This window comes from Plectropomus leopardus, chromosome 11, assembly GCF_008729295.1.
Source record: "Plectropomus leopardus isolate mb chromosome 11, YSFRI_Pleo_2.0, whole genome shotgun sequence".
Taxonomy (NCBI): domain Eukaryota; kingdom Metazoa; phylum Chordata; class Actinopteri; order Perciformes; family Serranidae; genus Plectropomus; species Plectropomus leopardus.
Genome location: NC_056473.1, coordinates 28,974,290 through 28,994,461, shown reverse-complemented (window position 1 = coordinate 28,994,461; position 20,172 = coordinate 28,974,290). Strand labels below are relative to the sequence as shown.

The 20,172-nt window shown below is 40.2% G+C and overlaps 1 protein-coding gene across 2 annotated transcripts in view; it reads right to left on the bottom strand.

Annotated features, from left to right (window-relative positions):
* Positions 1–20,172, bottom strand: part of mical2b (microtubule associated monooxygenase, calponin and LIM domain containing 2b) — a 62,202-nt gene that overhangs the window by 16,076 nt on the left and 25,954 nt on the right. Inside the window, exons 5-24 of one of the 2 annotated variants that reach the window (XM_042495419.1) lie at positions 19,888–19,989; positions 19,097–19,252; positions 18,838–18,938; positions 16,900–17,157; positions 16,672–16,787; positions 15,491–15,617; positions 14,755–14,845; positions 12,173–12,320; positions 10,253–10,452; positions 7,716–7,810; positions 7,229–7,297; positions 6,929–7,057; positions 5,475–5,666; positions 4,643–4,915; positions 4,400–4,534; positions 3,233–3,751; positions 2,810–2,911; positions 2,564–2,656; positions 1,472–1,658; positions 1,089–1,162 (exon numbers count right to left, since the gene is read on the bottom strand). In XM_042495419.1, coding sequence (XP_042351353.1) covers positions 1,089–1,162; positions 1,472–1,658; positions 2,564–2,656; positions 2,810–2,911; positions 3,233–3,751; positions 4,400–4,534; positions 4,643–4,915; positions 5,475–5,666; positions 6,929–7,057; positions 7,229–7,297; positions 7,716–7,810; positions 10,253–10,452; positions 12,173–12,320; positions 14,755–14,845; positions 15,491–15,617; positions 16,672–16,787; positions 16,900–17,157; positions 18,838–18,938; positions 19,097–19,252; positions 19,888–19,989 — 3,167 coding nt within the window. The remainder of the gene's footprint in view (positions 1–1,088; positions 1,163–1,471; positions 1,659–2,563; positions 2,657–2,809; positions 2,912–3,232; positions 3,752–4,399; positions 4,535–4,642; positions 4,916–5,474; positions 5,667–6,928; positions 7,058–7,228; positions 7,298–7,715; positions 7,811–10,252; positions 10,453–12,172; positions 12,321–14,754; positions 14,846–15,490; positions 15,618–16,671; positions 16,788–16,899; positions 17,158–18,837; positions 18,939–19,096; positions 19,253–19,887; positions 19,990–20,172) is intronic. The other variant, XM_042495418.1, reaches the window with a different exon arrangement.

Genomic DNA, 20,172 nt, shown 5'->3' with positions numbered 1-20,172 from the left:
ATCTTCTGTTATACATCATAGGAACAAGTACAGCTTTTGTAACGCAGTGTGATTATTTTCATTATTATTTCATTGATGTGCAACTATTTCTAGAGCTTTGGAGCGACATACACAAAAGCGACATCAAACTGATGTCCACGATAACAACGCCTGTCATCTGACATTTGGTTTTCATTCAAAAAGTTTTAAAAAATCCAATTATCATCCCCCTTCTTAAAAAGAAATGTGGTCACATTTCACGTGAAATGCTATACATGCACTAAGACATATTACTTGGTTCACAAATTCCCTATAATTTTAAGTTGCACATATTCGAAAGAGTGTCAAATAAGCTAGTGATAGAGCATTTTGGGTTTTAGACCAATAATATCTGAAAATAAATATCTTGTATTGGTGGATTTCTTGAACTAAGAAAATGCAACATTTTATATTTTGCTAAATACTTTTTTTCATTTCTGATTTTCTCTAACTCCTCCTGTCTTCAATTGAAAAAGTCCAAAAACATTTTGCTTTTGGATTTATTTCACTGGTTATTAAAGGTTTGGAGCAGAGGCCCATTGACCTGAGGCACCTCAACTCTGCAATGTAAACGATGTATCTTCAGATATGGAAAAACAATCAATTCCCTAAAATGTCATATTTGTATTTCATCTATTGGTAATGCGATGGTAAAAAAAACATTAATGAAATTACCACAATTAAAACATCAAATATGGTACAGAGGTGCCTGTAGAGCATTTGTTTCACAAATTGTAACAAGTTAATCATAAGCATTTTGTGTTTCTGACGAGTACCTTAAACTCTGACAAGATGAATATTTCTTCTCTGAATTCCATGAATCAGACAAACCAAAAAGCACAGGCTAATAATACAGAATAATACCATCTGTCTGTAGAGGTCACTCAAGTTTGCAAAAAATATCACACCTTTTTCATTTCAACAACTCCCAAATCTGCAAATAACTAGCAGCACATCAGCTAATCATGTAGCACACACAACAACAGCAAGCGAGTAAAGGAGTGATGGCATGTGCTGCAAACACACATGCATTTTTTTAGTTTGTATGTAACCACTGCAGTGTTTCTTACCATTCTCCTTCTGAACCTCCCCGTGTGAGTGCTGGACTGACGCTGGGCGTAATGCATCTTGCAGTAGAACTTCACTGTAAAGGAAGCGAACAAAATCACAAATCCATACAGCTCCAGCACAATTAAAAATCTGCTTAAAATGACATATTGACACAAAACATTTCCAACTTTGTAATGATTCATAAAAACCACACACACAAAATAAACTAAAGTGAGAGGTCATGTGTATTATATTTTTGTGTAACACCAGGGCTAAAGGATAATAAGTCAGGTTTCTAGAGTTTCATTGGATAAAGCGAGTAAAACTTCCCAACTTTATGCTTTACAGACCCTCCTGAAAGGTGAGGTGAAAGCATTCAGAGTTTACAGCGAGTCAAACATACCCTCCTGCGAGTCAAAGATGTGACCTCCGAGACGAAGTGTGCTCTTACAGACTTCACAGCGGAAACACTCGCGGTGGAAGAAGTAGCCTTCAGCACTCAGTCTCTCCATCACGTACACTCGCTTGGTGCAGAAGTGGCAGATATCGCTGCCGCCGAGCCCAGGAGGGAAGTCCTTACGCCCCACACACTGAGAGAAACAAGGCCGAGACATTGTTACAGAGATGCTACATGATGCCTTCCAAAAAGCCTTTTTAGGGTTGTCGATTTTTTTCCGAAAGATGCCTGCAAAAACATACGAATCAGTCACATCAGTTAGAAGGCAAACTGTTAACAACAGTCATCACAGGAAAACGTTGGAAATATGTGCCTGAAAGCAGCGAGGAATGACAAGAGATACAATCTTTTAATTAGTATGGTTTTTTTTTCGATGAATGCGTTCAATGCGGGAATAAAAGGCGGTGTTCCCAGGCTGAATTATGGCAATAACAAGGTAGCACATGTGCCACAAAACTAATATGTAAATGTTTTTTTTTTTTAAGACTTCAAGGGCTGCCTGCTTCCTTCTGCTCTGCAGTTGGCTCGCAAAAAAGTTAGATAACACACAGCAAGAGTGTGTGACTTGACTGGTTCAAACCATGTGACTTAAATCCACACTGCCACCTTTAGCAATGTTGTGTGAGCATCACACATACATACACTGTAAATAATAAACTCTTCAAACCCGTGGGTGGTTTGGGGCAAGCAGTGGTAAAAACCAAAGTTAGCAATAATTGCATGCAGATGTACAAGCGGTCAATATGCAGACACACAGGCAGTCCTCTGAAGCTTTATCTCATTTCTCTGTGGTGTGAAACCATCTCACACTGCTGCAAACACATTAGCAGCTTCGCTCTCATGAAGGCAAAGCAGAACCCATTCACCACTTCAGCCATAGGAGCCCAAAAATGCATTATAATCACACTGGGTAATGACACTTCTTTGTAAAGATGCTGTTGCTAGTTTAGCATGTAAGCTGCATTGAGTTTCCATTAAAAAACAACAACAAATAGACCACAGGTTAGATTATCTCTGCAACATCTGCATGCATCTTACCGGTGTGGCATTGGGCCTGTGATCTGTCTCATACAGGACGGCCAGTAACTGAGCTTTAGCATCTATGGCTGATGAAACCTTTCCGACTGTACGCTAACATTAACGCCAAGGAAACACAGGCGCAGAGGGTTGAAGGGAAAAAAAGGAATTGGAAACCACAGACAGGAGTTAGAAAGAAGATGGAGGGAAAAGCAGGAAATGCATGATTTACTTTGAATTAATGGAACTGCAGGTATCGACTAGTACCTCTTTATTGTAACTAGCGGCTCCAGTCGGACAACTCTCAGAGCGAACAATTGACTTTTGAGTGATTCTTCTAGGTTTCTCAAGAGTGCAGCTCCCATTGCACTAAATGAACATCAGAATGAACATCAGTTGTGCAATATTACATATTTCATACATGTCAAATGACAAAAAAAAGTGCCAAGAATGTTTTTAAAAAATCTGAGTTCTTTCTACATCTCTATGAATTTACTGTTTTTAACCCCTTGAGTCTGACATCAGTTTTCTTGTGCTGCGTTTAGACATCTTCACTAGACTAATGGTGCCCTTACTGCTGTATATTTCCAAAAAATGACTGTGGTCTAAAATGAACTGGTGTCTGCATGTTATTAGTACTGGACTAGAAGGCTGAATTCAGTCAGGCTGTTATGAATAAAGAGATGTTACCTTCATCTGATAATTTTTGGCTAATTTCTTATTGTCAATCATCTCCTGAGCAGTTTTGTGGACCTTCTCTTGCTTTTTTTCCAGATTTTTCCAGGACTTCTCCTGTGTCCTCTCACAGCTCCCCTTGTGCAGTACAGTATTTGAGTGGGAAGATGAGCTGCTGAGTGTCTTTTCACAGTTAGTGTCAGCGAGGGGAGAGGAGAGCTCCTGGCTCTTATCATAGCGAGTCAAAGAGCGGGCAGCAGGTGTTTTGTTGTTGCACGTGGAGGAATCGACAAGAAGAGAAGAGACCGGCTCTGTTTTTTCAGCAGCAGAGTAAGACGAGGAGTCTTTCTGGATCTTGTCCTTGTGTCCAGCAGTGCATTGGGAGACAGAGGAGAAGCCAGCCTGAGCAGCAGGGTCAGGGACAGGGTGGACTACAGGGTAGACTGTGGAGCTCTTAGATACAGAGGCAGAAGGAGGAGGAGGAGGAGGAGGAGGAGGAGACGAGGAGGGAGGGGAAGAGGTAGATAGTTCCGCCTACAGAAGAAGACAAAATTAAAAACTGAATAGAACAGAAGGATGAAAGAGAGAAAATATCCTGATCACAGTAAATTAAAAGCTAAGTGAAGCTCTCACGGACAGCTCAGCTGTTGTTTTTTTTTGCACATGTTGTCGCTGCAACCTTCCACCTTTTTCCTTTTCTTTTTTATTTCTTTCTTTCTTTTATCTTTTTCCTTCTCATCTATTAAATGTGTAACAGCAAAAGTGCAGTTCTTCACAAAATGTTAGATCAACATGCAGATGTCTGTGTGCAGGGTTACATATTTTTTGTACTCTTATTTTCGTTATGCTGATACATATGTTTATGTTGCACAAAAATCACAAAGTAAACATTATTAAAAAAGAAAAAATATTGTGGTTCGGATACTAAAAGTCTAAATGGAGAATTTAAGATTAGACCATTCAGCATGCAAAGGATAACCGCCAAGTGTAACACCTAATAAACATAAAACTTACAGACAATGCAAATCTGAAAGTCTTAATCCGACCAAGGACAACAGCAGCTTACTGTAACACGTGGAACTACGATGCATTGTTTTATAAGTCTAAAATGCGCGCTGTTATACAAACATGCAGTGATCTCAACTAGTCAAGCATGAAAAAGTGGTTGGTGAAATACACAACCTGTGATTCAGAAAGAGGAGAAAGAGGAGCAGGAGGAGGTTTGTGGGACCCAGGAAACATGGAGGAGAGGAGGGCCGCTCTCTCCTTTATACTCCTCACACTAAATTCTTTTGTAGAGAGTCGCTGGGCCTTAATCTGCACGCACAGAAGGTGGTGGTGACAATCAGAAGAGAACAAAGCTGTAAGCATATTTTGGTAAAAGTTGTGATGAATAATACTGGACATCAGCGGCTTGAAATTCACCTGCTGTGTTGACTCCTCTGAGCTGTCAGGAAGATAATCGATACCCGAAACAGACAGAGAAGAAGCAGAGAAATGTCTGGCTGTCGGGTCAGGAGAGGAGCGGTCTGGGTCGTAATGTTCAGTAAAGAGGTTTGGTGAGTGACGGGGACTCTGAGAGGGTGTGGGCGAAGGCGAGCGACTGTAGCCGCTCTGAGAAGATTTGGGGGAATAGAGGAAAGAGGTTTGCTGAGCCACAGCGCTGGGATTCTCGAGCAAACGAAGGTAGATGGAGGGCTGGAAACAAGAAAAAGATGTGAGAAGCAGGAGGGAAACAAGAGAGTGTGGATTTGCAGTTTTACACATTAATGTGCTTCTTATTTGTAACACTTAAATGAAATTCTCAGCTTCTTTAAATATAAATAATGCAATACTATGGATGTGTTCTTTTAAATCATGTCTTAAAACCCATTTTAATAGATTTAGTTTTATGTGTTGTCTTTTTATTTGTTTTTAGTTTGTCTTCTAACTTATCTTTTAACTTGGCTTTTTATTCTGTCTTGATCCTGTGTATTATTATCATTATTATTAATGTTCTGTGTCTACTGCCTTTATTTTGTTGATATATTTTCGTAGCATTTTTCCAGCTCTAATATTCTGTCTAATTCTGCCTTAACTCTTGTCTGGCCTTTGTTTGTCATTACTGACTGACTTCAACTGTTTTATTAATTCTGGATTTGTTGCCTCGACTTTGTAAAGTGTGTTTTAAAGGTGCTATATAAATAATGTTATTATTATTATTATTAATATTACATTCAAAACAGGAAGAGCTGAGAGTATTTGGACGGAGGCGTACCTGCCATTTCGGGCGAGAGGGAGGCAGAGGAGGAGGAGGAGGAGGGGGGACATTCTTGGGCTTTGCAAAGCGGGGGTTTTCAGACTCCTCCAGGTCCTCCTCCTCCTCCTCGTCCTCGTCTGAGAGAGGAGGTGGGGTTGTGACAGGAGACAGAGGAGGAGAAAAGGAGGGATCGGATGTGTCCTCATCAGACTGACGCAAGCAGCAGAGGAAAGGTTAAAGGGACAGAAAAGGAAATTTAAAAAGTCTTGAGAGATCGCAGACACATAGCACACAATTTGACAATAAAATACAGGCAGTCAACAAAATTTGCAACATAATATGAGTCAATAGAGTGGCAGTGGCTGGATGTAAATAGATGTAAAGCATCGAGACAGCCAAAAGGCCATAAAACAGACTGCTGTCAGCTTCAGCACATTTTTTACACCTTATAACAGATAACAGATAACCACTTTGTGTTTACTGTATGTGTAGATATGCATTTCATATCATATAATGCTGCATTTTTTCTGCCATGTCTGTCTTAGAGCAGGATTTCTATTTAGGGAACATGTACACCTTGGGTTTCTTAGGAGTACTGCAGAGATTATGTGTTACATTTTTAAAATGCTAATTTAAAAAACTAGAATTACCACCCACCACCCTATTAAAAAAAAAGTTGGAGAACCACCCTCTTAGCACACTGGAGTATTGTTATGGCGCCCTGTGATCCCTTATAGGCCTTTATATTTAAACTACTTGTGTAAATTTGTGGAAATGAGGTTTAACATTGTGGAAAAATTTTGAAAATTCACTGATTTTGGATTCTCAAATATTTACTCATCAGAAAGCCACAGTGACACACCTGTAAGCAGTGAGCTTTGAGTACGGTTTTATAATTACGTCTACTCTATACTGAAACTTCAGTATGGAAGCAAACAATAATAATGTAAATCTTATGAACAATTTAATATATCATTATGATATTGAACTATTACTGAATACTCAACATTTAAATTCAAATGTCACTGAATTTATAGCATTTAAATTACATATTTATTTTATTTTATTTTATTTGTATATATTTTACTTTAAAAGAAACATCTCTCTGAATCTATAGCATACTGAATTCCCCTTTTTTAAAAAATGCTATTCAGTTTTCAGTAGCTTGTATATTCATATTAACTGAAATAAGAAAATTCAAAACAATCACTCTTCCTGTAAACTCAACACAGGGGAACCCAAACCTTACACTTTAAGATGGATAAATACTGTATTCAGTTGCTTATATTAAAATACGTTTCTTTGCTTCTGTAATAAAGCTATTAAGCCAACAGCAGTGAGAGTGGATTTTTCAATTCAGAAAAAAAAACAAGAACAAAGGGCAAAATGTTTTATCCTGAAAAAAAATGCCTTTAAAATAATATAATACCCCAATATGATAGGAGACAGTATTCAGTGTGTCCGCCTCTCACCTTCCCACGCATCTTTGCAGTCGAGGAGTTCTCCTCAAACTTGGCCAGCAGCTGAGTTGCCATGGAGCGGACTTTGTTCTCCCGCAGCTCCCCGTCCTCACCAGCAGGAGGCGCACTGTGACAAGACAACTGATGGTATCCCAGGGTCACAGAGGGAGTAAAGAAAGAGCAGCAGAGAGTGGGATCAGTGAGAGCCACAAACTGTATCACACACAGCAAAGTGTCACTTATGTTGTTTTGGAAAATAATTACATCGAATGTTTAGAAATCTGAGTATTTGAGATCTCCAGCTGAACAAACCTCTGTGAGGTAATGGTTGCCCTTTCGCTGTCTTTTGTTTGCAGAGTCCTCTTCCAGTTTCTTGTCATCCTGTGACAGCAGACGTTACAATAAAGATTCGCTCACAGAGACGTTAAATCTCATAAGTTTTCATCTGGATCACCCTCCACCAAGACTGTGATTAATGTAAAAGCTTCAACTGCACGCTAATCGAGCAACAAACTGTCCATGTGACAACATCAAGAATCCCTCTAATCATCGTGCAGTTTGCCGCTCGCGTTCATGATTAGATAACACGCCTGTTACAAACCATGCTTTGATCTCTATGTTAGCTTTAGTTTATCTAATCAAGATTTTAATGACTGAATGCTGTATGGTGATGAATGAAAAAGGCCTTGAGGAGGCTGAGAGGAGTTTGACTTTAAATTCTCAACAAAAGCATCAAATGAATGACAGAAAAAGACAAACAGAAAGAGGAGAACTGAGACTGTGACAGCATTTCGTTTACCCTGGGCATCCTTTTCTTGGGCTGCGGCTGGTTCAGCAGTCTGTGGTTGGTTTTAGATGGATATCCTTCACTATTCTCATCTGGTTCTCTTGAAACTGGAATATAAACACAGTATTTATTTTCAGAACAATGTATTTCAAACAAATTAATCACACATCAACATACTAAATAGTGAAAATGTTTTTAGTTGGATATTTTTGAAAATGAAGACAGGTTTCCCATTGACAAACAATCAAGGACACGCTCACAGCAGGGGGCTTGAAAAAGCATTGTCATAATTTCATGACAATGTAATTTTGCAGATGACCAAGACTCAAAGAAATAAAGCACGTTGCTGGTAACTAGTAACATGATTTTTTTCTGTCCAAGTGGACGTTTGTGCTAAATTTGAAGAAATTCCCATAATGTGTTCTTGAGATATCGCAGTCACAAAAATAGGACAAATGCAAGCTCATCTTGACCTTTGGAAACCAAAATCTAATCAGTTCATCATTGAGTACATGAAGATGTTTGTGCCAAATTTAAAGACATTTTCTCAAGGCATTCTTGAGATGTCATGTTCAACGTAAAAACACAATGCCTCCAGTCACGGCTATCGCTGACGCAGAGGCATAAAAGCAAAAGCTTTAACCTACAGAGCAATCTAAAAGATGCAACTGAGAGAAACAACTGATCTGTGGGGGCTTTAAATGTCAAAATAACGCATTTTTTGCACACAAAAAAGCCAATTCGAGACCAGACTAACACAGTTAGCTGAACTGCTCTCTGCATAAGAGCAGTGGACATAAATAAAGTTATACAATCATTACAGTGTGAGGAGAGGCTCCTTCTTGGAGTCTAAAAGTAAAAAAAAACATTATAAATAGACCAAAACCCATTAAAGCAAACTTTGCATAACATCTTCCATTTCTAAAGGCCATTTTTAGCACAATGGCACTCAGTGTAGACCAAAGCGTACACTTAAGCTCCTGGTCTGCGAGGAAATTCCCATCAAATGGACTGTGAAAATGGTACACTGGAGGTAAATTATTTTCCCAGCCTTTCAGGGGTGTGGATTGCTCCGTGGTGACAGCAGTGTGGGTGACACAGAGGTCCGCAGGACTTTAACATTAAAGCACGAGAAGAGAAACGTGTCTGAAGCTTACAGTGGTGGTGTGACGGGAGCCGAGGGCCTCCAGAGTTACGTGGAGCGACTGGATATGGCTTCCACGGACATAGCAAACATACCAGGCATGTCTCTGGCAGGGATGAACCTGACCACTGCTGTGTGAGGTGCAACTCTAGCTCACAGACAGGTCAAATAGTCCCTTAGTCTAAGTTATTTCGAATACAACAGGGTCAACACTTAAGCAGAATGTACTGTCCTGACTTTAGGAGCTAATATAACCTCTGCTCGCTTGTCTTTAATCTCTAGGAATAAACTAAAACTATTTGTCCTCTCCGTCAGGGAATAAAGGAATGGAGATCCTGTTTTTAAGCTTTTTTTTGGTTGGGTATATAGTATTACACATTTTCTTTGCGGTGAAAATGTCCAACTGTGCACTGCATAGCTGTCCCACGCACTTCCACATTCACATGTTGTGAAGGGCTGGATCCCTTTTTCATACGCTGGAGTGAATATGCAAACTAATCATTTCCTTTTGTCAAACTGGGGTTGAGAAGTCAGGGAGGCATTTACACTCTGAGTTTTGTGGTGGATACGGTTAAATTATTGGGTTCAAAAATAAAAAGTCGAGTCTGGAGCTGGAACCGTGACCACAAGTTTTGGATTCAAAAATAAAAAATTGGCATTGAAAAAGGAAACATACTGAGAGAAAGTTCCACTGAAAATTAAATGCATGTATTAAAAAACATATTTTATTCTCTTTTGATATTTTTTGCATTTTAACAATTTTGAGATTTTTTCCTTTGTGCCACTATCAGAGGACTGTGGTTCAAATGAGCCACTCTCCAAGAATTAAATACAAATTATCCTTGTCACCTTCACACTAAAACAGTGACAGAAAGTTAAAACGCAAAAAATAGGCGTAAAACTTGCAGAATAACAAGAAAAAACTGACTGAAAAAAGAGTGACACGAATAAAAATCAGAAGATTGTCAATGGAAACATCAGAATGAAAAATAAAAAAAAAATAATCCATCATGCCTGTGTTTTATTTTTGAAGTGGATCTTTTTCAGTGTCAATATTCCCTTTAAATCGAACTTTCTCATATATGCAGACTCATGATGCAACACTAACTTTATGTTTTAAAACAAATCAATAAACTATTTCGTGTTCGTTAAAACGGCAACAACCAGCATCTATTTTATGAATTATTTCATCTAAGAGAAGACGACGTCATTCACTCCACAGAAATTATGACTTCTCCACTGACACTTCGACCAGAAAGTAGACCTCACGCTAAAATTTACACTGGAATTGATGATTATTTTTCACATTATAACTCAGTTTGGGGTATAAAAGCTTCAAAGCAGCTAGCAAAATAAGTTCGACTGTGTTTCGATACTCTGTGACAGCAGCAGGAAGAAGTCTGACCGTTGTTGTTTCCTGGGGAGTTCCTGAAGGCCTCGTAGAATTTGGAGAGATAGAGAACCATCAGCAGCTTGTCTGGCTCAGCCTCCGCAGCCATCTCCTTACCCGTCGTCACCGGCTGGATGCCAAACTCTCGCTCAGCCAAGTCAAACGCCATTTGGTTGTTCCCTGCCACGTCCTCTTCGTTAAGAGAGTCATAATCACTGAGGAGGAGCAAAAGTGAGAAGAGGTTAGCATATGAGTTTTGTATTGTGAAAGTTCATCCAAAAATGAAAATTCAGTCATTATCTGCTCACCCTCATGTCAATGGAAAATCAGGTTAAGTTTTATAGTCCACAAAACACTGCTGGAGGTTCACGGGAAAAAGGCGTTGCATTCATCTCCCAAACAATTGAATCAAATGGTGACAAGGATTCAAACGTTAAAAAAAATACATAATAAAACCCTGAAATGTCTCCACACTGCTTGTCCAAAGTAATCTAAGTGTCCTGAACACACAGCAAGTTGTTTTAGAAACCTCACTGGCATCAAGTTTTATGCTTGTTGTAGCCTGTAGCATCACCACAGGAGGCTTCCAGGTAGCATGTAAACACTGGCGTGCCGATACCGCCGGCTCTCATTGGTCTTCAGCCTGCGGCTCCTGTGAACGCAGCTCTCACACTAGGAGCGACAAGCTACAACAAAGCTAGAAACATGACGCCAGTGACATTTTACAAACAACTTGGCACGTTTGTTTTTAGTCTTGTTATAACCTGTAGCTCCTAATGTGGGAGCCACCACCACGTATGTGCGCCCGCAGAAGACCAAAGAGAGCGTGCAGTATCTGCACGCCAGTGTTTACATGCTACCCTGAAGCCTCCTCTACACACAGCAGATTTAAATCTGACAAAGGGACTTGCTGCTAACTCCACAAGTCTGTGTGTGTGTGTGTGTGTGTGTGGGGGGGGGGGGGGGGGGGGGGGCTTCCGGGTTGCATGTAAACAATGGCGTGTGAGCATGCATACGTGAACATGGCGCCAATGACATTTTTCAAAACAACTTGGCATGTCGGGACTTCAGGACACTTGAATTTCTTCTGACAAGCAGTATGGAGACATTTGGGGGTTTTATTAGGTTTTTCTTTAACATTTGAATCCTGGTCACCATGTGCGTCAATTGTTTGGGAGATGAGTGCAACACCTTTTCCCCGTGACATTCAGTCTTTTGTGGACTATAAAATTTCACCTGACTTTCCATCGACATGAGGATGAGTAGATAATTACTGAATTTTCATTTTTCTGTGAACTATCCCTTTAACATTTTTGTATTTTAGCAGTGTACAGTAGTTAAAAGGGGATCTCAAAATATCAAGATATATATCGTTTGTTGTAATACAGCCCAAAAATATTGCAATATTATTTAAAGCCATATGACCCAGCCCTACATAAAAATCTGATCTCTTTAGGAATACAGATAACACATACGTGTAAAACCACAGCTACGTGCCATGACAAGATTAAGATGTGTTTGAGGCCACGCAATGAGACCTCCTCAAAGATATGATGTCATTCCAACTGATCACTTTGACACTTTTATTTGCTTTCCCAATTGTGTGTGAGCAGACCAGATAAAGTAGGTCAGTGTTGACTTATGATAGCCTGTTACAGAAGGAGATTATTCAGTTACATTCAGCAGAATCACTCGGATGCAGTGTCTGTAAAATCATGTGTGACTTAAAAGAGGAGCATTGAACAAGTGAATTAAATATTGCCTTTCATGATTCAGACATTCATTTTGTCCTTTTCATTTATTATATTAAACTGCTCAGTTCAAACAATGCCAGTCTGGACAAGTGACTCTTCACAAAAACCACCAAGACCTTAATAACCAACATTTCCACGTGTTTCCCGAGTGGATTATGAGTGCTTTCATGTGTGTTCTTACATGAGCTCAGGCCTCTGGCAGTGTATGAGCGCGCAGAGGGCCAGGCCGCTCCTCCAGGAAGATGTGAGGTTGGTGACATCAACTCCTCTGTAGCCCTGAGTCTGCTTCTGACACCAGGTCATCAGCCTGCCAGGACGCACCTCGGACTCTGCATGAGACAATGAAATCAGCAGTACTGTCAGCAAGCTCCTGTCAAGCTGGTGTACGGTGAATTTGCTCTCTGACATTTAGCACTGATTCAATAAAACTTTGTTAGTTTGTTTCACTTGTGACTTGAAAGACTTGAATCACCTCCCAGGCCTAAAGCACAGCAGCCTTGGCAGCAAACTCAAAACAGAGCAGACATTCAGGTCAGGGCACAAACTGGCCTATTTAAAAAATCTGCAGCATTTGCTGTAATGTGCTTTAAAATGCATAACTGTAACTTCACGGCAGGATTGCAGGGTTGATCTGCGGAGTGAAGGAATGGAAATTTGCTTCATGGTAGATTTAACTCATGATCAGTTTGGAGGCTCCAGTTTGCAGAGCTGTTTTGTGTTATAATGTTCCTAATATTTAGCCTAACTCACTGATGAGATGGACAAAATATTAGAAAAACCTCTCACAATACACACAAAAGCACGACAAACTGCAGCCTCTCCAACCACCATAAAGTTCAATCAACATCTCTTTAAAACAACTAATAACAGAAAATGAGTTCACAGCCCCACCAACAATAGTGTGATGATGAACAGACAGACAGAAAAAGAGGGAGAGCGACAGCAGGGCAAGGGGGCGCTGAGTAAAGTAATAAGCTATGTGCAGCTTTAAACAGAAATAACATTTTATCCACTTTAAATTAAAAAAAATGAGTCACGCACATTTATCAGTTATCCCTCTGAAGCCTGAGGAAATCGGCTTGAAAATGAGCAGCAAAAGAAGAAAAGTACAGGAAAATTACCTGAAAATTAATTTTTAAAATGACATTTTTCCTTTGCCTTTTTTAAAATAATTTTCTAAATGTACTAATTTCTTGCAATTTGCAAAACATTTCTTATGAAGTTGCTCAATGCCTTCTTTTCCCGTGTTTTTTGTTTGGGTTTTTTTTTTTTGGAAAGAGATTGTACCAATTTTCTTACTGTTTAAAGGTTTAAATACGAAAAGGAATGGAGATCCTGTTTTTAAGAAAAGAAAAGCGAAGCCACTCCAGGTTTCAAAGGGTTAATGAGGGTCGGCTATTGGTCACAACAAAAATAATAATAATAAAAAATCGAAATTAGCATCCTTAAGCTGGAGCACAAATATGGCAGAGGGTCTCTCTAGGTTTAAAAAAAAAAAAAAAGAACCTGGTTTTGATTACAATGAAAAAAAAGTCTGACAGAAAGGGTCTTCTGGCAGAAAGCCCTGAAGGCAAACATCTCAAAACAGCAGCTGGGGCAGCAGTCACAGTTAAAGATCCAGATATTTTTCTGAGGATGGAGTTAAATATTGGACCATCATTCATCAGATAGCTGGATACACAACTACAAATGAATGCTGATATTATTTTGGATGTTTAAATTAACCACCATTCATTCACAACTTTACCATGACATCATAATATTAAGTATAAATATGTCTAAGTTTGTGCATAAATATCTTCTGCTGCCCCCAAGAGGCATAAAAAAATCTGTTAACACAGCTTAAACTTGTGACTAAACTGTGACTCGTTCCTCTCAGGGAGAAACTTTCATCATAGGGAAGACGGCTGTATCAGCCCCATATTGTTTGGGTCTACCCTGCTGCAGCACAGTGGAGCAGGTCAGCACATGTTTGCGAGAGGCATCATGTTTGACCCTCATGTGGGTGTAATGTTATCCAGCTGTATTGTCTGTGATGAGGTGTGTCAGCCTGTGACTGAGGTAAGGCTAAAGTTTCCCCTCAGTGAGGCCTTCGCTATGATGTCAGCCTTCTTAAAGCCAGTAAACATCATGCAGGTTCACTCTTGTTAGTTGTATAGAGCGTGTTTAAATAGCACAGCCTTTGTTAAAGCCGTTAAGCTGTCATGCGACATTGACTGGCTGAGTCACTGTTGAGACAGTTTTATAAACAGTTGCTGAGTGTCTTAATTTCACTTAGAAAGGTATCAACGAAAGCTTCCATGCAGTGTTAACGGGGCTGTGGGCGCATCTAATCTCAGCGGTGTCTCACAGGATGATCAGATTACCATTACAACATGACAGAGAGCTTTGAAAGTAGAATACGGTCCCATCTGAGCAGTTGGCAGCAATCCTCAGTGTCACTACTTTGTCTAAGTATATTGCATCTATAGTGTTAATATAGCAGCATGAACACAAATCATACCATCACTGTAATGAGATTATACATGCTCAACACTGTCTTAAATCACAATGAACCCAAAAAGCATTTTGATACTTGATTCTGGCAAATTTTACTGTTTATTTTTTTATTATTTTACTGAGCTAGTCACTGACTGACTCCCTGATGGCTCATTTTCTTAACTAGTTCAGTGCCTTTGACACTCGTCACTGGGCTTCCTTGGATCCTGAGCATAATCCCGGGGGGTTAGGTTTGGGGACATAGATAATCATTTTCCATCTCACCTCTCCTGGACAAGTTCACTGATCTTCGTGTGGGTCCTCCTCTTTCCAGGTAACATGAGTCCTGTTGGCCATCAATGAACAGGTGACGGACCTGATGAAGAAGAAGAGAAAGATTGGAAAATTTGTGTAATACTCAGGCCAAATATTTAATTCATATTGTAAAATCATTTCAAGCATGATCAGATAATCAGATTTAACACAGACATGGGGACACTAAGTCACTGTGAAAGCAAACAATAGGGATTTGAAGGATTTGCAGTCAAAACAAATTTCTTTGGAGCCCCTTCAGGGAGAACCGAAGTGGGACAAAAAATGGCAATGTGTATTGATCAAAAAATAGCTGGTGCAGTATCAGCTGTATATGGCTGTTGATTGGCAGAGCAAATAAAGAAAATACTCACTGTTAACAACTTTTAAATGTACAAAAACAAGTCTGGGTCATGTTTGGCACAAAAATGAATGCTTACCGCAGTCCAAATATTTCTAACACGTAGGCAGGAACTCAGAGATGTAAATATTAGCATGCACAGCTACAACTGTATTTCTATTCTGGGTTGTAGTTTGCTGTTATCATGGGGGAACCATCAGGGGGGCCACATGGACCCACTCCTTAATGCCATTTCCAGAACTGCAAGAGCGCAGGTGTGGTTGGGGACACTAAACATATACGCTGACGACCTACTTCTTTCAGTGCTTTCCTTAGTTTCTTGTCTTATTCTAAGAGTGTTGGACTGACCTGATGTGGGCGCACACAGCTGGAGTTGAGGTTGGGGTAGCGGGAGGCGGGGTCGATGGTGTATTGTTCAAAGTTTTTACTGATGTTCTCTGTTGTGGTCTGAGGCAGCAGCCGGTAGATGCTCTCCCTGAGGATCAACAGGGCAGATATAAACGGCAGATTCAAGACGGTTAACCTTCAAAGATCTGAGAGCTAGAGAACAAGCATCTGTCTACAGACCGTAAACACAGAGGCCTCCACACAACGTTGCTTTCAAAACTATAAATAACTACTTTTAATATGTAATTTACATCAGCTTTGTGTTCAAGTTTAGTGTCCAAGTTATTTTTTAAAATAAAGTCAAAGGGTAAAAAAGAAAGTATCCCCTGGGGAACTTGAATGTGCTTTTTTTTATGCCAATCTGCCCATTAGATTATGAGACATCTGTGAGAACATTTTAGATTTTATCTTGAAAATGATGCTTGGACAAAGCTCAAGAGTTCCCAAAATAGATACGGCACATCCTCTGGAAACCTCGAATGTGGTCAGTTAACAGTAAGCCTTTCACACTATTATATTTCTTGTATAAACGTTTAAAAGCGGCGCATGAGGAAAAATCATAAAGTCAGATTATCATTCATAATTTGAGGAATAGTAAATGCCACCTGCTACTCAGCTTTTTACCAATTATACAAATTCATAAACCAATGAAACAGCTATAATCCCATGGATACTTCAACATGCTGACAAGAGGAGCTGGGGATCGAACCGCCAACTTTCCCATTAGAGAAGGACGCCGCTCTACCACCTGAGCCACAGAGGAACATCAAATTCCAATATAAGGGCATGGAGGAGCTACAAGAAACCACATGTATGTGGCTCATCCTCTGTAGAGTATGCTCAGTAAATTTTATGGTAACCTGTCCATTTGACAATTAATAATTTAATAAATTATATTAAATGTACACAAGTTGTAAAATGTGACCTGAAAGTGGTAAAAAAGGGAATGGTCAACTAGAATTTTTTTCTTCCTCTGAGGAACTTGAATACTCATTAACATGTGTCTGTTCAATAGTTGCCAAGTTATCGTGCTTTGTTTTTATTACAAGATACTGAACCACAAATAGCTCCCAATGGCGCAGCCATCGACATGTTTTCAACAGAAAATCCATCTCGCTTATCTAAAGTTACAGACCACACACCTCTCCGCCAGTATTTCCAGAGGACTCCTGCCCTGCGCCCAGCCCCTCACCATCCAAGCACTGTCAAACGCTGCCAGAAAACCCCGAGCACAACCCGTACCCATCGGCCAGAAAGGCTGCAAACAGAGAACATGATGTCAGCTTGAACACACACAAACTAAGCCTCAGTCAGGATGGAGGCCAGAGTATCAAGCAACACACAAACAAACCCCCGCTGTCACCTCGTACCTCAAGCAAACTGTCTCCCACCAGTGCCACCACTAGCTGATGTCCATGTTTCTCCCTGATCAAGGCGGCGTTCTCTGAGGCGTACATGCTGGTGAAGTCGAACATGGCTACATCCGGCTGTCCATAGTGATTGATGGCGTAGTCAAGAGACGGCAGCTGGTAGTTTGTGCCAAAGTCGGCCGCCTCGCGGGCGTAGGAGAGCAACGATTCCTGGTTGACATTGTCAGCGCTCAGCAGGCGCTCCGTTTCTATGTAGTCCTGCGTGAAGATGAGAGGAGAAAGGTTTAAGGAAGACATTATTTACATAAACTAAATGATTTAAAGCTGCATGAATCAACACTGTCATATCAACAATGGCTCAAATGACAAAGTGAAACATTAAAACAGTCACTTGCAGTGAAAACCCAGAGATATATCACCTAATCCCGATTAACGGCATTTTCTAGTTACATGTTTTCAGTTCCATTATTTTGATTACAAGGTAAAGCAATTCTTACCAGATTGTCTTGATTAGGAATCAAATGACAGCAAAAAGCTGCATGGGACTAGCATGAAGTGAAAGTCTGTAAAGGGGAGACTCATGGGCACCCAGAACCAATTTTCAGTCAGATATCTTAAGGTCAGAGGTCAAAGGACCCCTGTAAAATGGTCATGCCATTTTGCAGTTTCAAAAATTTCGCCCAACTTTTGAATTTTATTTTGCCCCCTCAGTGACAAGCGTGCATGCCCTTAGATTCTCTGGTTTCATTTGATAAGATAAGATAAGATAATCCTTTATTTGTCCCACAGTGGGGAAATTCACAAGGTCACAGCAGCTATGAGGTACGAAGAAGTATAACCAGCGAAAGAACAATACCATAGAGAAAAAAAAAAATATATATATATATATATATATATATGTACACTAATTGTACATGGAGATAACTGCAATTGTGATACCAGTATCATCACGTGGTTTTTAAAGTCAGTCCAGTACAGCCTCTTAAAGACAGAAATGTTGACTGGTGACTAACGGGATTACAAAAAAAACAAAAAAAACACACTGTTTGTATCTTAATCACATCATGATAAATGCGTTAACGCTGACAGCCATACTCATTTCTTTTGGTTTTCTAGCCTCTAAACTCTGTTGTTATCAACCTCTGCTTCCAGCAGCAGCAGCAGGCAGTTGTTTCTACTTCAGACAAACAACAGACAGAGAAAACTAGCATCTCGCTCATTATTAAATGTTTTTATCATTATAAAATCAGGATTGAATTTGGGCTGGATAAAGAAACATGGTTGATATTTCTCAAGAAATGACATGAGAAATACATTTAGACTGATGTGTTTCACTGCAAGGGAAGGAAAATGACAAAATCAAGTTAGTCAGTTTGTTGAATCAGAGCTATTATCAGTGATGAAGCCTCTGAGGCTTTGGCCACATGTGTGCATGCTGCCGCACAGCTGACGCATTGAGATATCACTCTGCACTAATGGGCAATGTAAGATGAGATGGAGACCACTGAGGGCACAGCGAGGCAGGGTTTTAACACCTGTGTGTGTGTGTGTGCGCACGTGTGTGTGTGTGTGTGTGTGTGTGTGTGTGTGTGTGTGTGTGTGTGTGTGTGTGTGAGTAGAGAAAGACTGTTGGAAAATAATAGGCAGTCTGCATGTGTATGCCACTGAAACTCCAGTTTATTTGAGAGCTTTCCTGCATGTGTGTGTTAATAATAATAACCTCTTCCACCCTCATCCTCAGCACCAGAGTTCCCCAAGGCTGCGTTTTGAGCCCACTGCTATAACCACTTCAGACTCCCACACCAATATCACATTTGCTGACGGTACAGCTGCGATGGGCTTGATCACAAATAACTACAAAAAGGACGACCTATACTATATACTATACGAATATACTTCTTTGTCAAGGAATAAACCATAATAATTGCATATACTCACATTTATGATGACCCCTTTGTCCAGCAGACTCTGCTTCTTTGCCGTCATGACAAAGTAGTGGGTGTTGTCTTTGTAGTAAACTATGTTCTCCAGGTCAATTCCTGGAAACAGGAGCAGATTTACTCAACAAATGGTACTTAAAAGCCTGTAAGGAGAAGCAATTAGAGTGGGAGAAGCAAACAGACTGTGTACAACTCAAACAGAGAAAATGAGGATTTGCAGCACAGATTGCTGGTGCCACTTGTTTTTTCTACTTCACCTGTCTCCTCCCTGAGTTCCAGAAAGAACTTCTGGTTAAAGATGAAGGCCACGCCACTGATCTCCTCCACTTTGGCCTCTGCTGTGGTGTTCCTGTTGACAAAGTTGGCCGTGATAGCAATGGCCAACTTCCCTCGAAACTCTTTGCGTGCAAATCCTGCAGAGAGGGAAAGAACAGCATTTAATCAAACCTACGTTAAAAATAATTCATTAATGGTCGATTGTTAAACAATATAATGATAAATGCACAGCCAAACTTGGATTGAAGCATCAAGAACAATATTCAAAAAATAGCTGACCCTGCTTGCTCCAGTGGAAATACACAAAAGGGAGTTTCCCAGCAGTCAAGGGAACACAATACTTATGGAGGTGACCACTTATGGAGGAGGATGTTTACTCTTTCTGTAACCACTTATTTTATGTGTCCACAAACATATACACAACACATATACCACACACACACACACACACACAACCATGTAACAAAGCTCTCACACAGTTCTTAAACCAGCACACACACTCACCCACACCACTGACCCCTAAACAAACTATTAAGCTTTCAGTTGAAACTATGTCAACAGGAAATGCTTGACCCACTGACTAAAAGCAGCTTTGCGACACCCCACCTCTTTTTCAGTAAAAACAACAAACGGTGCTTTGACTACGGCGTAAATTTGTCAGACAAATGTGGGTCAAGAACAAACTTTTTCTAATTTTGAACCATGGCAACCGCCATAGTTTACCCCACAACGTTACTCTCGTCTTTGCGTTCAGATTTTCCTGCTGTCTCACCGTCTAACGTGTTTTTGCGTCCGTCTGCTCCGATCACCACATCGATATCAAACTCCGAGACAGGATGGCTGGAGGGTCGGACTTCTGCTCGCCACCCAGGACCTGAAAATGGAAAAAAACAAACCAGCTGGGCCAATGTCTATCATGTTTTCAGACCACGTGAGGTTTATGTGACTGTGTCGTAGTCGTCAGATTTAGATTTATTTGTCATTTTCATAATACACTTCCATACATAACAAAAAACAAAATTACGTTTCCCATAAAAGACAAAAACAGTGCAAGTCA